The sequence below is a fragment of the Aphelocoma coerulescens genome, chromosome 8 (assembly GCF_041296385.1).
Source record: "Aphelocoma coerulescens isolate FSJ_1873_10779 chromosome 8, UR_Acoe_1.0, whole genome shotgun sequence".
NCBI classification, from domain to species: domain Eukaryota; kingdom Metazoa; phylum Chordata; class Aves; order Passeriformes; family Corvidae; genus Aphelocoma; species Aphelocoma coerulescens.
The window spans coordinates 13116654-13135638 of NC_091022.1; the positions used below are offsets into that span (position 1 = coordinate 13116654).

Sequence of the window (18985 nt, forward strand, 5' to 3'; positions counted from 1 at the left end):
CTGAAGTAAGGCCCAGTAAGCAAGCAATGGTTTCCCTGGATCTTTGCTCTTTCAGACTCATCTTGGAAATGTTCCACCCGCTATAAAATCAGTGGTTTTCAATATTATGGATTTGAGATCCTGTAGAAAATATCACCTATGTGAAACATGGTATAATGTACATGAACTCATAAACTAGACCTTTTTCTTTCAGGACACTGAGGTTGAGCCTATGAAGAAGGATTTCCTGGTTTGGAGGTAAAGTCCAGGGACACCACATTGTTAGCGAAGGAATTTTATTGGCAAATAACTTTTCTTGATAAACCAAGGATTCCTGACAAACTTTCTCCATATTAGAGCTTTTCAAAGCTGTTCATGTGAGTGAAGTACTCTGTTTTAACTTTCCTGACTACTAATTGAAAAAGTTGAGTTTGTGATAGTACTGTCTTCAGCCTGGAAAGTCCACAAGTGAGTCGCCTACTAAGGGGAATATGTTAAACACAAAACCCAGGATCTGTATTTACATATGAGTTTCAGGACTGAGTTATAATACTTACTGACATCCAAGTTTTTTGCTTGAGCACTGAGAACTGCTGGAAGATCTGTGCTACATTGTTCCTGTTTTTACTCCTAAGATGAATAACCTATCCCAAAAATACCATTTTGACTGGTAAGAAACTTTTCTTCTATAAGAAACCAGAAAGCAAAACATATGAAAATAAATAAAGATTTTAACAATCTTTATGTCTTCTGATGAATAAAAGTAAAATACATCATTCTTTCACTGTAGTGATACTAGAAAATGTAGTGTTGTGGTGGTTCAAGTGTCAGAACACACTACTGCACATCCTTTGCACCTAGAACCTGACTGAGACAAAAGATGAGGATTAAATTTATTTATGCATGAATGTAGTGAACAGCTGACAAAATATTTCTAGTTATTTTAATTCTCCCTTTCAACAAAGTTGACCATCTGCTCTGTCATCAGCAAAGATCTTGTTCTGAGAGCTAAATCAAAAGATACCCTGTCTTGTGTACCTTGTTCTCGCTTAACAGAAACAACATTTTAATGGTATCCATCTGTAGGTGTGATGGTGACCTGCAGCAGGTACACACTCAGGCAGTCAAAATTAGCAGTTGGAGCTGTAGAAAGCAGAATGACAGTTAAAATATTTAGGCTCTATCAATGACTAAAAGGCATCAAATAAGGTGTACCAGTTAAAACAGTCATTCTGTGTAATTGTAATACAGAATTTTCAGGCACCTATAAAACCCAATGACACAGAAATTAAAATATACACACATTTCTTGAGGTGATACTAAAGTCTACAATGAAACCATTGAACTTTTATCTTTATAATTCTGTGTACACAATAATGCAGAAAGGTTCTATCACTGCATAAATATAAAATGTAATACAATAATACATAAATTGACAATGTAGTGTTTAATATGAGAAACTGAGGTTTTTATGTTCTGATTTTAACACAATTGCTTAAACTGCAGAATAGTACATTCCATTTTATGAGGGAAAGTAAGAGGCAGATGTTAGAACCTTTACACTACTTCAGTGCTCAATAACAGAAAAGTGTTAGAGAACAGGATATTATTAGATCATTTGACTTAATGGGTTTCTGTATTGCTTTCACAGCCATCACTGGCCTTGCAGAATTGTATTGCCTTTGTTTTAACAATAAGAATGTGGAAGTTTTGAGGATTGTAAAGACTTCAACAAGGTGTTAACTTCCCCAGGGAAGGAAGTGTTCCAGGACCAGTGATGTTCTGGGCCTGGCTCCCCTGGCTCGGGCTGCCTGAGGAGAGCTGCTCCAGCAAGAAACGCCGTGTGTGTGTTCCTGCAGCCCTAGCCAGCTGGCCTGGGCTTCCAAACCGCTACCAACACTTCCAGTGTTTTGCTACAGTTGCCAAAACTCGAAGTTTTCTCTAATTGAGGCTTCTGGTAACAGTACATTGTGGATGCTTAGCACTTAGCAGAAGGCACCATTTATGCTTTGTGCTTATTTGCAGTTCAGTAGAACTCTTTCATCCAGCATTGGAGGGAACTGGTTTCTGTGTGCTGTGTGTAGTACTGTCAGCAAAAATTACATGACTTCATCGTTTCCTATCAATACCAATTAGTGGTTATTTTCCAGAACAGTCCAATTTAGATGAAGCTAAGCTATTAACATTATTAGTATTTACATTACCCTGATGATCATGATCCAGCTTCTTTAATTAGGGACATCAGTATGTCTGGGTAAGAGTGCACTTCTGTAGACAGTCTTTTTAATTTTTTTTTGTTGTTGTTAGAGACTCATTACTGACATATCACTTTGTGTTCCCAGAAACATGCAGCAATTGGGCCTTATCTTTGAATTACACATGATCTTTTTGAAATATTTTTAAATTGGAAAATCATAGGGTGGCATTCAAGGAGAAGAGATGATTTGAAATTTTTAAAAAAATCTAGTAATGCTTCCCTTCACTACACAGCTTCACAGCAACTGGGACTTCCCAGGCTCAGCCTGTCCCCCTCAGCCTCCTGTCACTGCAGTTCAACTGCTTGGGCTGGGCAAACTGAGGGAAAAGAGCCTCTGATATTTCATATAGACTTGATGCATTTTTTCCTCCATAGAGAGTGGCCTGTTTCAATATGTTGGATGTTCAAATAGATGACATTAGCATACTATCTCTGCACAAAGCACTTTCCTCTGCACTAAAGTTGTCCAGGTAATGGTAAAAAGTAATTCTGAAGGTTGATATTAAGTATAATTGAATGCATTCAGGGCACAACTGCAAATCTCTTGAAAATGTCATAAACTGTGCAAAGCTACTTCCTTGGTGACAGTTTGTTGAGCATAAAAATGGAATCTGAAGAGCCTAAGCTATTTATTTCAATTCAGTGAGATACTCAGCAAAGCTTACAATTCTGCTACATTCCATAGAAATGCAGTGTCTCTTAAACACACACATGATGTTATCTATATTAGAAATATAGATCCAACACTGCCTTTTTATGTATCTCTGTGTGTATATGCAACATAAACACACCAGTATCTAGAGTAAGAATATATTTACTTTGCACAATTTAAATACTTTCAAAATTAGAGAGCAACAGAATTTTAGTTTTATACATTCTTTATTTTTGGCTTAATGCATAGTGTTTCTAAAGTAAATAGCAGCACAGTTTAAAATAGCAAAATTTTGTCCATGACTTCAATGGCAGCATGGACAGTTTCTTTAGAATCTTTAGATATTTGTTTCAGAAAATTTGTACATTCACACATATTAACAGTTTGGAAAGTCCTCAGTTTTGCTGATATAAGCATTTGTGGAGTTGTGTAGTATGGCTCCAAGCTAAAAATAGCTAAAGGATGTCATGAATGCAGAGAATATCTTAAAAAGTATTACATAGCTGTGAAGAAAATAGTTTTCTAATGACACGACACAAGGAGTTGTGTTTTCTTGATGGTTTGTTTTTTTGAGAGCAGAATGGCTTTTATTTTTCAAGAATGATAGAAAAATGCATGGAGCCATGGACTGGTGTTGCCAAGGTGCTCTACAGCACTACCTTCCTGAAAGTCCAAAGTAATTTTAATTAGTAGCAGCACAAATGTATTTAGAACAGCTGAGCAAGTAATTATTTCATTCTGTATGTGACTTCCTTCTAATGAGACATCAAACAGACCTGCCAACTCTCCTGCTTTCTTTATGAGACTCTTCCACATGAAAAGAGAGAAAAATTGTCTGTTCTCTTTTCCTTCTTCCAAATCTGAAGTCACCACCCACCACAGTAAATATTTCAAGAGGCCATGTAGAAACAGAATGTATTCCTGAAAAATAGTGAAGGGAGAAGGACAGACAGCAGGTTTGCTTTTAAATAAAAACCATGAAGACAAGTTTGAAAAAGAACTGCCATTTCTGAGGAATAGAAGGAGTAGGAAGAGTTTAGACTGCAGATACTTTACTGTGTAAAGGGTGTGGGGATTCACTATTCCCTCATTTGTTAGGATAAGGGTGAATTAAAATTCCATCTTACTGCAAAATCATACAAGCATCTTTAAAGATGTTCTAATCTCAGTTAGAACTCAATAAAAAATAAGACTCAATATTTCACACATTCTAAAATAAATATGCATAAACAAAACAAGTTTACTGTATCTGATCAGTCTCAGTGCTAATTTTTTTCCCATAGTGATTTCTACTTGATCTCAATGAAAATTTTGGGTACACGAGAAATGTGATATTGCACCACTGATTATTCAAGAAATAAAAATTTATTTGCTAATTCAGATTCCTAAAAAGTTATTTGCAGAAATTGAGCATAAAGCGATCCATAAATATATCATTTAATTTCCAGCCAAGTGCCTAAGGCATATCCTGCAAGCATAAGGAATGAAAAAAAACCCAACACATAGATGTAGATGTGTGCATATGTGTGTGTATGGATATACACACATGTCTATACACACATAATTACATGCTACTGGATTTTACACAAGACCACTTGTTTCTTATTACATTCAGAGCAGATAGATACATTGAAACAAGGTTATTTATACCTGCAATTATTATGGGTTAACTAATATAAGTGTGTAAGTATCAGATCATCTGAGGCCAAAATTCTACTGAAAAATCCTGTTACTAGATTTTTGTGTCTACCTAGATAAAAAACAAGACGGGAAAAATGAAAGTGGGTTTCAGTTTGTGGCAGTTGATTTAATTCTTGTTAATCTACACTACACTGACATTCAACACACAGTTTCTTGGCTATTGATAGGAAATACTGTTGGGGAAAGAAAATGTGGTTTTTTTGAGGTGATTAAAGAGTGATGAACTATAATATGAGAATGTAAATTTTATCTTACTCATAAAAAGAAATCTACCCACAAAGTCCATTAGGCAGTAGAGTAGCACTTCAAAAGAAGTCACAGATGGATCAACAAAGTCATGTTCAAAGTAGACCAGATAAAACATTTAAGAGGTGTGTTGAGAGGATCATCTTGTAATTATAGTGCAACTGAAATGACCCCAATGGTCTTATCCAACCTTCTGATCTCTAAGTGTGGGATACACAGAACATGGCATTTGAGTGTGAAGATCAAATGAACAGAAAGCCACCTGTGTCTCTAAAAGATGAGTGTTTTTCCAAAGTTAGCAGACATGTAAGAGGGCAATTGTATTTCATCCATAACAAATAAGGATAGTGAATCAGGGCTGAATTATGGGATGCTTCCTTCTTTTACAAAAAAACCCACAGCCCTCCACAGTGAAGTTACATTCTTTCTCTAGTTTCTCAGCTTTGTAAATATGCTGTAGACTTGTTAAGACAAACCTTGTCCAGTCTCATCTGAGGTGAAAAAATAACTTGGCCTGGTAGTACAATGAGGTTTTGATACCCACATGGTGCCACAAGGAATATCAGCAGAGATAATATGTGGCTTTCTTCCTGAAGAGTTATAGAAAGCGTTTTCCCACAATGTAAAAAAATCATGAAAATGGGTTTTTATTGCAGCTATTTTGGCTGCTGTTTTGGCAGTTTTTACATGTGTAAGTGGTTTTTTTGTAGAACTGCCACATTCACTCTCCTTGGCAAGCAGTGGGGTATTTATGTGGAGACCACACCTTAATTTATGATATTAAGGTTGGCAATGAATGTGGTAGCTATTATATGTAAAAGATGGCTACCTTTAAACATCTGTAGGAGAGATACTGAAATGGATTCCAAAGAACAGTAAAAAACTAGATCCAAATCCATTGCTCAAATTTTTCTGGCACATTTCCTTCTCTCTACTATCATCTGAGCTCTCTTAAAAAGAGGTTTTAACATCCTATTCTTCTTATATAGCTTACAAGCCTGACACCAAAATATGGCAATTTATTTGTCAGCACAAGGTCTTTATTTTTATCATAAAGTAAATAGACAATTTTCTACAGGTTACAGCATCATAAAGTTCTATCATCCACAGCTGCTCTAAGATATAATTTCTTTTCCCAGTTAAAGCATGAATGTCCTATCTACAAGACATAAACACAGTGCCTGTTGAACCACCAGTTTTAGTCCTGTTTTTGTTGTTTCAATCTTCAATTTCTACTCATGAATTTGGTCCCCTAGACAAGTTATCCAGGACTTCACCTATTCTCTGTTTGTGTTCTATCTTGTTCTAGCTATCATTTGTGTTTGCCAATATTGTTATTCATTCTAGCTTGTCACCTATCTAATTGTTCTGCCCTGCTGTCTGTCCAACAGTGCTTCAACTGCTCTGTCCTGTCCCTGTCACCACTGCATGTATCAGCTGCCCTTTCCTAACTGCACTGTCTAGAAAAAGGTAGATTCAAGGACTATTTGAGGCAGAAATGTGCACAGAACCCAGATTGAGAAACCTCATGTTATTAGCCTTTGTTGCACTAGTTACTGTTCTACTCCATCATCTGTCTTAACAAGGTTCAGAGGAACTTGTCTGAGATGCAATGATACCAGTTCATGGAAATCCACATTCACTCCATTCGCTCCGTTCAGACATCCCAGGGTCGATCTCAACAAGGTTCTGATATGTTGTTGATCCCAATATGATCTTGCTGCAGATTTAATGGTATATCGTCCTGCCATTTTCTACCAGACCATGTGAATTACATATGTTTAAATACAATCAAAAGGGTGACTACAAAAGCCGAAGAGAAGGAGTGTAAACAAGTGAAGAGAGATTTAGATGTCTGTAGAGGTGTGGATATATGTTTGTGAAGCTACCCTCATCTCCAAGAAACTTCCATTTAGAGAAATGCTATTCTTGGAATTGTATTGCTTTGTGAGAAGCATTAGTAGGTCTGCAGACCAAGGCTGCTGCTGTTGCATCTATTGTGCTTTTAACAGTGGGATGCCACCCCATGACTTCTTAACAAATGCTTGTTAACCTCAGATTTCTTGCTAACCAGGGGTATAATACAGGCTTTTTCCATTCACTTCAGTTTTAGTACCAGACAAGAAGACATGGGGAAAAAACAAGAAAACACCCGGGGGGAAAAAAAATTACCCTTTTCACCCTGGTGGCAATCTGTCCAACTAAGTGTTCCTTTCCTCTTCTTTTTACTGTTGCTAAACATTACAACTGGTGAGATTCAACTTAATTGGTATCTAAATGACCAAAATTCAGTCCATAGCTATTCTATAACTGACTTTTTTTTTATTCTGTGAGCTCAGGCAGGAATTATTTGAGCTTAGTCCTGACAATTTCCAAGGCACAAATATGCTTACCAAACCATAAAGACAGAAGAGTTTGGAAAATAATGGCGTAACAAATGGCACATTTCAAATACCAATTCCAATACTTGAAATCTACCATGAGGTCCTGTAAGATAATGAATCAACATTTTAGATACTACTTCCCACACACATTGTGAGGGAACAGCTCAGGAATAATACCAATATAAATTAGGCCAAAATTTGAATGTTAATTCTTATAAATAAAATGAGTCCCATGTAGTCACCTTGCCCAAATCCTAAAGGTTTTCTTCAAGGGTCTCCTGACTGTGTTCATGCTCAGAAGTTTGCAGAAATTAGCATACACAATTATTATCATTTGTCACATACAAACACACAGAAAGTGCTAAGATTCCAAGGGCTTTCTTCCCCACTGAAATGAAAAATAAAATATGATGGCATATTTACAGTGACATCACACTTTTTTCTTTTTGTGGGGGAAAAAAACCTCAAACAAAAAAAAAAAAAACATCCCAGTCACATAAATCTTGAAATAATAGGAAAGTATAATGCAGTTAATTAAGCTGGATACTTCTCAGTCTTGTTATCTGGATAACGCAATCTAATTATTAGTTTAGGACCAAGGAAGACAATGGAATTTCATTCTCTGACAAATGTTTGGTATTTCCATTTTCAACTCAGAAGTGCCACAGCACAGCTCACACTTTACTGCACTCCTACACGGAGTAAGTCAATTTCTTAATCCTACACTAAATGCTTTGGCTATTTATCTCCACCCTGAGTTCTTCAGTGTGCCAGCTGGGTGAAAATCCAAGCACTCACTCTCACTTTGACTCTAGTGACTGGAGATAATTGACCGCTGTCATCTCAAACAGTGTCATCAGCATTCATTCTTACAACCATGCCGATTTAACATTAAGGCAAAATTAAAATAGCCACAGCATGAAAACACTTGCAAAGGAAATAGCTGTATATTGTTCAGAATACCTTGTGCAATGAGACTAATACACTAAGACTTTAAAAACACAGATTGCAGATAAACACATGATCAGCAATTTAAAAGTTAGCGTTGTGTGTTGAGTTTTTCATTTGTTTCCCCTTAAAAGAAAATAACTTGAATAAAAATTTTACAGTCTCTATAAAATAGACAATAGACTGTTAGTTTCCCTTTACAGCACTCCTTCTCTTAGAAAAATAACAGTGATTCAGGGAAATAATAAGCTGACACAAAGGCATGCAGAGCTGAACAAAAGTTTCCATATTTGCTGTTGCACTGAGCTGAGAAAATAAATTTCCATGAATAATTCAGTAAACGACTTTCTGGTCCACTCATACACAGTAAACTAGGAGTTCATGGTTTTTCTAATCTCACTGTTTATTTCCCCTTACCTGACAAATATAAAATTTTAGCTCTGGATTAAACCCATTAGACAGATAAATCATTAAACTTAGAGTTTCTTTTTTCTGATTGGACAAATGTGAAAGTGTTTACTGCCTGAATGTGTCTATATATATAAACTTAAATATGAGCAGTGAGCAGTTGTACCTACTAGCAGCTATTCACTTTGCTTTACTGTGCATCATTTCCTTTATATTCTGATCACTATTACGCTGAAAGCTCCATTTGGAGACAGAACTAAGACCAAAAAAAAAAAAAAAAAAAGAAAAAGAAAAAAATAAAAAAAAATAAAAATAAAAAGATGGAAAAAAGGAAAAAAAATTAAAATTTGTAAATTTATCATGCATTTATAGAATCAGAGGTTAGTTACACAGCTAAGCTCACTGTTTGGCCAATGAAAGTGAGCACTACTTGTAACAGAAACTGAAATATTGCATTGTGCCACAAAATTCTAAAATTTTACACTTCAGCAGATCTGTTGTACCATCCTGTTGTGCCCCAGCAAATATCTTACTTTAAATTTGATAAATTTCATAACATAATTTCAATTTTTCATTGATTGCTGGTATAAAAAATTCAAGGCCTTAGTGTCATCACTTTACACACAAAAGAGTAGCAATGGAAATTATAAAAAAAAAGATAAACATTTCCTAGTACTAACATTTTTTTGAAAACTTAGAGATAAGCAGTAATGTTGATTGTAACATTTAGTTTAGTGTTTTAGTGTTTAGTGAGTTATCTCTAGGACCTGATGTTGCTCTGGATGACACTGTTGTTTTCTTCACTGTCTTTGTGCTCAAATTATAAGGCAATGTGCCAAAATCCTGAAGGAAAAGGAACAAAAAACAAGGTCTGAATGCATGTTAGGTCCTTTCAAAGCAGTGAACATTTGGCCCACAGAGTTTTATTTACACCTAAAGCAAGTATTTCAAGATTTCTTTTTCTCTATGTTCTATTTAATGCCACTGTGAAATGAAGAGCTATGTGAATCTACATTAAGCAAAGCACTCATTGCACTCCAACATCCTTGGAAAATGGATCTACATATGTTCACAGGCACAGACAATCTTCTCCATATTCAGCACCGCCTGTTGATTTATGGACACCTCAGATCAGTGTGTGTTGTTTCAATTATTTGCCACAAAAGCTGTGGGGCTTGGGGGAGGATTTGCAATCTGAAGTGTGAACTGATTATTCCACTTGGGATTGGGCAATGTCTGAATAACAGCTAGTATGGAATCCCAGTTTCTGAGGGTTAGAGCTGAATTCAGGGCTTAAGACAGTGCCTATCAACTTCAGAGGGGCCTGAGGGGCCTGCACCTTCCCCTGTGGGCAAATAACAGGTTTGCAAAGGCTATGAACACCCTCCAGATCTTTGGCACCTCTCCACTGGGTGGATCCAGAGGCTGAGACGATGGATCCAGGAAGTGCTGGCCACAGCCAGCAAGGGAGACAGATGGGAGGTCCAGTGCTGGGCCAGGGAGACTCTTCCCACACCATGACTGCCCTGACAGACACTCGGAGCTCTTGGGCACACTGAGAGCCAGTATCTGCCCCCAACACCACAAAAGGGAAATAGCCCTTAAAAGTACACCTTGACCTCAAATTGGAGCAACCTCCTTCCATTTTTCCCTCCAGACCAGGATGCAGTCAGGACTTTTGGCCTAGCAGAGACTCTGACATAAAGCAAGGCCCACACAATCGCTTTTACCTCAGCATTTTCTCACAGCTGACAAGAGATTTGGGTAAGCTGCCAAACCTGTGCTCAGTTTTTATCTTTGAGATATTACAGAATAAGGGAGCCTACCACAGCAGGGGCAGGATTCTGCCATGCCTCAGCCAGTGGCACAAGGTGCAAGCAATGCCTGGATACACAGTGTGTTCTCAGGCACCTGCAGCACCCGCACAGGGAGCGTTCGCTTGCCTCAAACCACCGGGGCAAGCGACACAAGACATGCAGTTTTGGTTTGTCCCGGCACAAGCTGGCTGTGAACCAGGTAACCTGCTGGTTTCACTGATGCCACAGGCTGGAATAACTGATTGGCACAGCCCAGCTTCCTTCAGTGACCCAGAGCCCAGGCTTGGTTTGTCATAAGAAAGGTGTTGGGGTCCCTCACCCTGCCATGGGGCCCTGGGGGAGGGGCCCTGGGGGGGAGAGACACGGGGTTTCCCTGCCCCTGGTCAGCCTCGTTCCCCATTGGTTGGTTTGTGTTCCCCGGGATGAGCAAAGGTCCCGGGGTCCCGTGACTGCGGGGTTCCTGAGCAGAGCCCCGGCCATGCGGCTGGAGAAATAAACATCTCTGAAACATCTATCAAGAATCTGTCCATATATATTTCTTTTTCCACGGGACTCCTGGTTTGATATATGCGTGTTACAGTAATCCCCGCTGTAACAACTGGTGGAAGAATGCGGGCAAGACACCGATCCCTGAGGAAATTCGTGAGTAAAAAACAACTCTAGGCCTCTCTCTTCTCATCTTGGTTTGGATATTCTCTCTGGACTATGGAAGAATCGTGGGAAATGGGGCTCTCTGAGCCACAAAAAAAAATGTATCTAGAAGTAAAAGGAATCCTTGAACAACAAAACAAAAAAGTAATGCAACCGGGAGATGTAGAACACTTCTTTATGTGGCTTTTCAAAAGGTTCCCCTATATTTCCCGAGACTTACTTTTTGATATCGAACCTCCTGAATCTTGTGAGGGGTGTTTCTGGAACGAGATCTGGGATAAGGTATGGGATCAAAGCGAAGCTTTCCGTGCATATCTTATAATCAGGGACGCTCTTGAAGAGCATTTGTATGGTCCCATTACCCCTAAAGCAGAAGATCATACTTCTCCCGTGGCCGAGACCGCGTGGCGGCCACCCCAGGAGCGCATGACTGCAGCCGTGCCAGCGGAGGTGCCTGTGCTGGATGGGCCCGGCCCCCTCGGGAGCGCGCGCCTTACTGCGGACCCCATCCCTGTCTCGGGGTCCCCGGCCACCCGGCCGCGAGTGAGGGAGCGATGCCGCAGGCGCCATGGGTGCCGTGGGCCACGAGCAGCCAGGAACCGGGGCTCGGCGTGGCAGGCCGCTCTGAGCGACTGGCTCGGAGAGCCCTGTGGAGGGGGAAGCGGCGGTTTCCACAGCGACACGAGAAGCCGCGCAGCGCAGCACCGAGCCGAAACGAGGCCGCTCTCAAAGCAGCGTGGAGTTTGCGGAGCGGAACCGCTCACAGGGCACGGAGCCAGCGGCGATGGCAGCGCGGGGCCGCGCAGAGCCCAGACAGGCGCTGGAGCGGGGCCGTGCAGAGAGCGCAGAGCGGCCGCGGCGCGGGGGCCTGACCGAGACGTCGGAGTCGGCGAGGCGGCGGCCACGCGGGACCGGCACCCACGACAGACACGCAAGCACGTGATAGAAGACGTTGTAGCCACGAAAGTCACAGGAACTGTGAAATGGTACAATGTAAAAAACAACTATGGATTTATAACACGAGATGATACAGGGGAAGACTTATTCATCCATAGAACTGCCATTAAAAGGAATAACCCTAAAAATTACCTGCAAAGTGTAGGAGATGGGGAAGTTGTTCAATTTGATATAGTGCAAGGAAAGAAGGGTTTACAAGCAGCGAATGTTACTGGGCCTGGGGGTATTCCTGTCAAAGGCAGCCGTTATGCACAAAATTATAAACAATATCCATCCCAGCAATTTCCCTACCCGCAGCCTAATTTCCCCTTTTACCCTATACCCAATATGAACCCTTTCCTAAGTTTACCCTATCCCCAGTTTATTCCTAATCCGTTTTTCACCCCATGGCTTCCTTATACAGTTCCATTTCCTTACAATTCCTCTTCGATGCCGATGGGGGGATGAAAAGGGGGAGGGAAGAAATCAAGCCCTCTCCTGCCTCAGTTTCCCCACAAAGCATGCTCAGAAAGTTCTGTCTCCCTTCTGTCAGCCATAAGATGTTCCAGAGAATCTGTTTGGACATTTAAAGACTCAGGAGAGTGGCTTGTTTTGTTTTGAAACTGTTCTTGTTATGTTTATCCAGTTGTTTTCATTCTCATTTTATTAAAATAAAAGGGGGGAGATGTTGGGGTCCCTCACCCTGCCATGGGGCCCTGGGGGAGGGGCCCTGGGGGGGAGAGACACGGGGTTTCCCTGCCCCTGCTCAGCCTCGTTCCCCATGGGTTGGTTTGTGTTCCCCTGCGCGGGCAAAGCAGCTCGGGTCCTGTGACTGTGGCAGAGTCTCTCGGCAGAGCCCGGCCATGCGGCTGGAGAAATAAACATCTCTGAAACATCTATCAAGAATCTGTCCATATATATTTCTTTTTCCACGGGACTCCTGGTTTGATATATGCGTGTTACAGTAATCCCCACTGTAACAGAAAGGGATAAACTCTGTATGTAGGCACTGCTCGTTGCTGACAGCCCACAAAGTGGCCACTCTGGGATACAAGTGTGTGTGCATGGATCAGCCCTGGAAATACTGTATTTTATCTCAGCCAGGTGCTGGCTTGGATTCTTCTTTTCTATTTTCTCCAGTGTTTTTGTTGCATGGGAACTGGAGTGCTGCATTGTCTTAAAACCTACCACTGCATTGCCACTAGTTATGAGGGGATAAAGTTACATCTAATTCATTAAGGGAAAAACATTACTCTTCAATTTGAATGTCATTTATTATTGTCTAGATAGAGAATGCTCAAAAATCAAACAGAGGAGGACATTTCTCCCGAATTACAATTTGGCATCAACATGAATTGCAATAAATGGATCTTCAGCATCGGTATTAATCTGGAAATTAGCCGTTCCATCCTCAGAAACAAAAACCTGCTTTCCAGTACATACGTTGTTCTCCTTTTGTCCAGAAATAACATCACAGTAGGTACCAGCAGGCAGTCCAGTTTGCACATTGACATTCATATTCCTATGAGAAATAAACACCATGTATGCGTTGTTTTCAAAACAGGTATTTCAAATTGTGTGTAAGATTTTTGAACCTGATGTTACTCGCCTATTTGAAGGGCATTGTAAAGCATGAGCTTTCTGATCCTACCCCTCCCACACTCCCATTTTAGCTCTCTGGATCCAGCATGCACTCCAATAGCTCATGTTGGATTGCTCATGAGGGATGCTATTGTTCTCTCTGGGAACACTTTCTGCCACTGACTTACCAGTCATCATTATTGAAGATGATGAAGCCCTTACTACCGCGGCCAAAAGCTACTTGATTGCTGCCATTGTCCCACCAGTTGGAGAAAGGCTCACCATCCACCACATTACGGAAGATAACCATGTTCCTGGAAACACAAGGAATGCCTGGCACTGCACCTGCAACAGCTCTAAAGCCCCATGGAGCAGGAAGCAAAAGCAACTGCTTTTACTTCTTGTTTCTCCCCAGTGCCCTACTTTATCTGACGCCAGCGATGCTCACAAACCCAGTCGTTGCCACAGGTTGTGTCTGCGTTGATTGTAACGGGCTTTATGGAGCCATCCGAGTTACTTGGGGGTCCAACCCAGTCATTGATGTCCTGTCATTAAGAAGACATGTTTATAACTTCTGACTGAAAATGCAGAGAGACCATCTGGAGAGCAAAGCTAGAGGGAGCATCAAAGTTTCACCAGCTAGGTCCAACGGGGGACAGGGAAATCCCTTAACAAGCTGAGATGCACTGGACTGCTTCTCTGGCTCTGGTCTGACTCTTCATCTCCATGGATGGATCTGCAGCATTACAAGCTCACCTTTCCATTTTCAAAATATCTTGGCCAGCGAAAACTTGACATCACACGTGTGAACCCATACGGATGAGCAAGCATGAAACCAACTGCCATTTTATAGAGCCTGTTTGTTGGACAAACAAAGAATGAGACATGGAAGGAGGAACCTGCCAGAGAACAGACAGACAAACCAGCAAAAGCAGGAAGTATCACCCAGACAAGGCAATCCCTTACCTGGCATCCCAGAAGGTCAGAATAGAAGTTCCGCCGGCCCCGTGCCCTCTCTGGTTGTCGTGATTATCCACAAAGACCAGGGCTTTGTCGGAAGGCACAAAGCCCCAGCCTTCTCCCCAGTTCCTAGACAAAAACACAGACTTGAAGCTACCCTGTCAATTGTTGTAGCCACTGAATCCTGCATAAGTTGCAGCATCTTCATCCTTACTTTAAGTAGGCCATCTTTTCTCCGTTCCACTTGCGGATCACTGTCCCCAGTTTGGCACTGTATTTGAATTCTGTCACTCGGCCATTTCCAAAGTACTCGCTGCCTGTGATGGGCTCTCCACCCAAGTCAATTACCTGGTACAAGAAAGAAAACCTGCATCCCTTCTTGTCTCACAAAGACCATAAATGCCATGTACCGTACTCAACACAAGTTCTTGCTTTACATGGAGAAAAAAGTATTTAAGTATTTGTGCTGTGCAGATCACCACAAAGTCAGTACAAGACGTGAGAGATACATGTAAAAACATTACTGACAGAAGGAAAGGTAAATTTGACGGACGATCTGTTTTGGAGGCATTTTTAAAAATCAAAACTACCTATGTCTGCAGGGCTGCTCTAAGTAAATTGTGAGCTCCTTCTGGGGTAAACTGGATGAAAATTTATTGTTGTTCCTCTGAAGAAGGAGGCAAAAGAGACACAAAAGACAAAGACAAACATAAAGGAGAAAACATGGATATTACCTCCTGGAAAATGAAAGGTTTTGTTCCTTCAGGAAACCATTGAGTATTTAGATCTTTCAGCTTGTCCAGAAATGCTCTTATGTCCCCAGGCCACATGTGCTTGGCAGCATCAATCCGGAATCCTGCGACGCCAATGTCAATGAGATAGTTCATGTACTCTGCAACCTTGGTGCGCACATAGTCCTTCTCCAGGGCCAGATCCAGAAGGCTGACCAGGCGGCAGTCCCGGACCTGGGCACAGAAAAGAAAAAAATATCTGTGTATTACACCAAAGGAGGGGTGGAGGTGGGGTGGTGGTTAATGAGGTTGTATTGGATTGGGAAGAAGGAAGGGAGTGATATCCAGAGTGAAGATGTTTGTCTTCACAAGTCACCACTGCACATGATAAAGCCCTACTGTCCTGGAGACAGCTGAACACTTGCCTTCCAAGAGGAAGTGGTGAATAAATTCCTTGTTTCACTTTGTGTGTGTGGCTTTCTCTTTACCCATTAAACTGTCTTTATCTCAACCCACGAGTTTTCTCAGTATTACTCTTCCAGTTCTCTGTCCCATCCCACTGTAAGCAGGAGGCTGAGTGGTGTTTAGCCGCTGGCTGAGTTAAACCACAAGTCCTCTTTGGTGCCCAACATGGGACTCAAAGGGTTCAAATTAACAACAGCTACAATTAACGTGCTAGATGGAATTTAGAGCTGTTACTGCTGTTTGGCTAATAACTGGCAGGCTCCTGTGATTGCCACGGGGCTCACTCGCCTCCCTGTGCATTAGAGTCTAGGGCTCGTTAGTGGCTGCTTTTTGCTTTGCTGCAGCCTGTGCTGCTGATCCCCTCCCTCTGGGACATTCTGATCCCGGCACTGGCGATGGCCTGGGCTGGCACCTGGCCGGGGCAGCGCTGCTGTTCCTGTGCTGCTGCACCTCCAGTGTGGACTCGAGCCAGAGGGACTCTGACCTGTGGGTGATGAGTCCACAGTGGAACAGGTACATCTGGAAGTGTTTGTGGCCATGGGGAAGTCCACACCACAGCAGGTACATCTCCAAGTGTCTGTGGCCGTGGCCGTGCCGGTGCCACAGCAGGTGCACCCCTGAAGGCGCCGGGCCCAAGGACAGGCCCGTGCTGCAGCAGGCACGCCCTGATGCACCTGTGGCTGTTCACGAGGCCCTGCTGGAGCGCCTCAGAGCGTGTGGCCATGGATAAACCCACAGCAGAGCAGGAACACCCTGCAGGGCCTGCAGCCAGAGGCGAGGCCGTGTTGGGCAGGTTTGCTTTCTGGGGGGATGGTGGCTGTGGGTGAGGCCGTGCTGGAGTGGATCTGTTTCTGAGGGCACTGAGGCCCATGGACAGGGCCGTGCTGGAACAGCTGCCCCTCAGAGCCACTGTGGCTGTGGATAAATCCAGCAGCAGGTGTGCCCTGAAGGGCCTGTGGCTCACAGAAATGGCTGCACTTGGGGAAGGTACCACCCTGAGGGACTGCAGTCTCCAGGTAAGTCCAAGCCAGAGCAGGGGTACGGAGAGCAGTTCAGTGCAATGTTAAACATAGTGGTCTAGTCCAAAGGAACTAGGAGTGGAGACTGCAATGGAAATACCTTTAACCTGTTGTAATCCAGGATTTGAGATGTGTATTACAGGGATTACCATAGCAGGAGCCACCTAAACCAATGAAGGACAACCTCACATGAAACAGTGCAAGTGCAGAAACATCATGATGTGTTGTTGCACAGTGGCTGAAGGAAGAGCTTGAGAAAGAACTGCTACATATTCTAACTACAAAAACCAGTAATTTGTGCAACCAGGACACCACCTTGCACTGCTGTCAATTTTCCAAGGCAGCTCCTTACCATGATCAGCTGAGTTTATAAGCGATAAAAATGAGCTCACAGGCTGAGCTGAGTACTCTGGGCTCAGTTCAGGAGCAAACATCTGCACATAGGTTCTTGATTCCTCAGTACTTAGAATATTTTGCACCACTTGTACCTACGGTTACTACCTCATTCACTTGTCAAGTGACTACGCACAGGTTTTGTGAGGCACTACACCATCTGAATTATGTAGGGTTTACAGAACATGTCAAAAAAAAAAAAGGAAAATTTTGAAAATTTTGCCAGAGGAAGTTACCTGATATATATCACCATAATTTTCAATTTCTCCACTTCCACTGTTACATTTGCCATCATTGAAATCCCAGGCAGAGTATGGTACAGCTGGAAATTCTCTGTTTCCGGCATTAAAATAGCTTCCGCAGGTAGAATGTGTGCCTGAGCCACTTGCAGCCCCACACATGTGGTTGACGACAGCATCCACATAGATACGAACCTGGAACAGCAATATGTGCATTTCAGTATGTCTTCTAGTGAGTGTGAAGTGATAGCCAGGGCTTTACCACATCACTATGAAGTTGATTTTTTTCCCTTTCAGTTTCTTCTCAGTTTACACCTCCTTTGAGGATAGCAGCACCTTCCCTCAGCTGATACAGCACTTTCCCTCAGCTGATACAGCACTTCTTGCTGTATCAGACACAGATTTTCAAGGCACTTACCCCAACATCGTTGCATCTGGTTACCATATCTCTGAATTCCTGTTCATTTCCTGATCGAGTGCAGAGTTTGTAGCTAATGGGCTGGTATCTTTCCCACCAGGGTCTGTTCGGGTTAGTAACGACAAGATTTTCATTTGGAGGTGAAACCTGCAGATGAAATTATGTACTTTGATAAGAAATCAAATGGTCTTATTTCAACATTTTAAGGGCAAAATTGGCACTCAGGACCTCTGCCCTCAGAGACAGGTTAGTGCCCAACCCAGTCTCTGTCCCTCAGCAGAAGCTCAGGTCTGTGAGATGTCTGTCTTGTACGCTGGCAAGAAAGACATTTTGGTTTGTTCCCATGGGTTGCCTGGACACAGCATGGGCCTGCTTTCAAGGACAGGTGCACAGAAAGGCTGAAGCCACAGGAATTATTTTTACCTGTAATAATGACAACCTTAGGAATGCCAAACCTCAATGCTCACATACATCCTTCAGAACAAGGTAAAGAGCTTTACTTTCTACTTAGCTTTCAGAGGAAGCCTTTCAGAGGAAAGCATGCTACTTTCTAACTGATCTGCTAGAGATACACCATCATTCATTGGTCCTGCAGGGTTAGGATTACTTCTAAAAGCAGTCACTGCTTCCAACGCTCCCTCCTCAGCAGCAAAGTTACTCGGAGCTGACTGTCTCCAACTCAGGCATTTTATTTAATAATCATATATCACAGTGCCATTCTCCTACTACTCAAACAACTGTGAGGAAACAACTCACCTGGACTCCTCCAAATCCATTAGGAGCTAAGTAGCGTTCACACTCCAGAGCAATATCCTGCCAGCGCCATTCAAAGAGATGCACAATAGATGTTCTCTTAGCCACAGTGTTGGGGTCGTACTGCCCCCAGCAAAGCCCTGCAGCTGCAAGGAGGAGGAGAAGGACTTCCATCGTGCCTTCAGTGTAAGGCTGTGGTCTCTCTGCTGGCTATTTATGTGCCTGCAAGATGACAAAGCTCCTATAGCAGGTGTCAAAATTCACATCAGTGCTAACAGTTATTATTTAGATAGCTAGCTCAGTATCATTCCTTTGGTTTGTTTTTCCACCTGGATTACCCAACAGCTGATAATAAAATACCTTTTCTCAATGATTATACACCATGATAAACCAAGTGGTCTGTGAGCATTGCACCCAAATCCAGAACTGCTCTCTTTCCAATCATGC

The 18985-nt window shown here is 42.2% G+C and overlaps 1 protein-coding gene across 1 annotated transcript; it reads right to left on the bottom strand.

The window, feature by feature from the left end:
• Positions 1 to 13293: 13293 nt before the first annotated feature.
• LOC138113777 (pancreatic alpha-amylase) lies at positions 13294 to 18727 on the bottom strand. The gene is made up of 10 exons (XM_069022531.1): positions 18542 to 18727; positions 17786 to 17932; positions 17365 to 17562; positions 15255 to 15485; positions 14735 to 14868; positions 14527 to 14649; positions 14317 to 14416; positions 13984 to 14105; positions 13749 to 13874; positions 13294 to 13501 (listed from the first exon to the last, which is right to left on the bottom strand). Exons 1-10 carry the CDS (start codon positions 18710 to 18712, stop codon positions 13312 to 13314), a joined length of 1542 nt encoding a protein of 513 aa, XP_068878632.1. The 5' UTR covers positions 18713 to 18727; the 3' UTR covers positions 13294 to 13311.
• Positions 18728 to 18985: the final 258 nt, after the last annotated feature.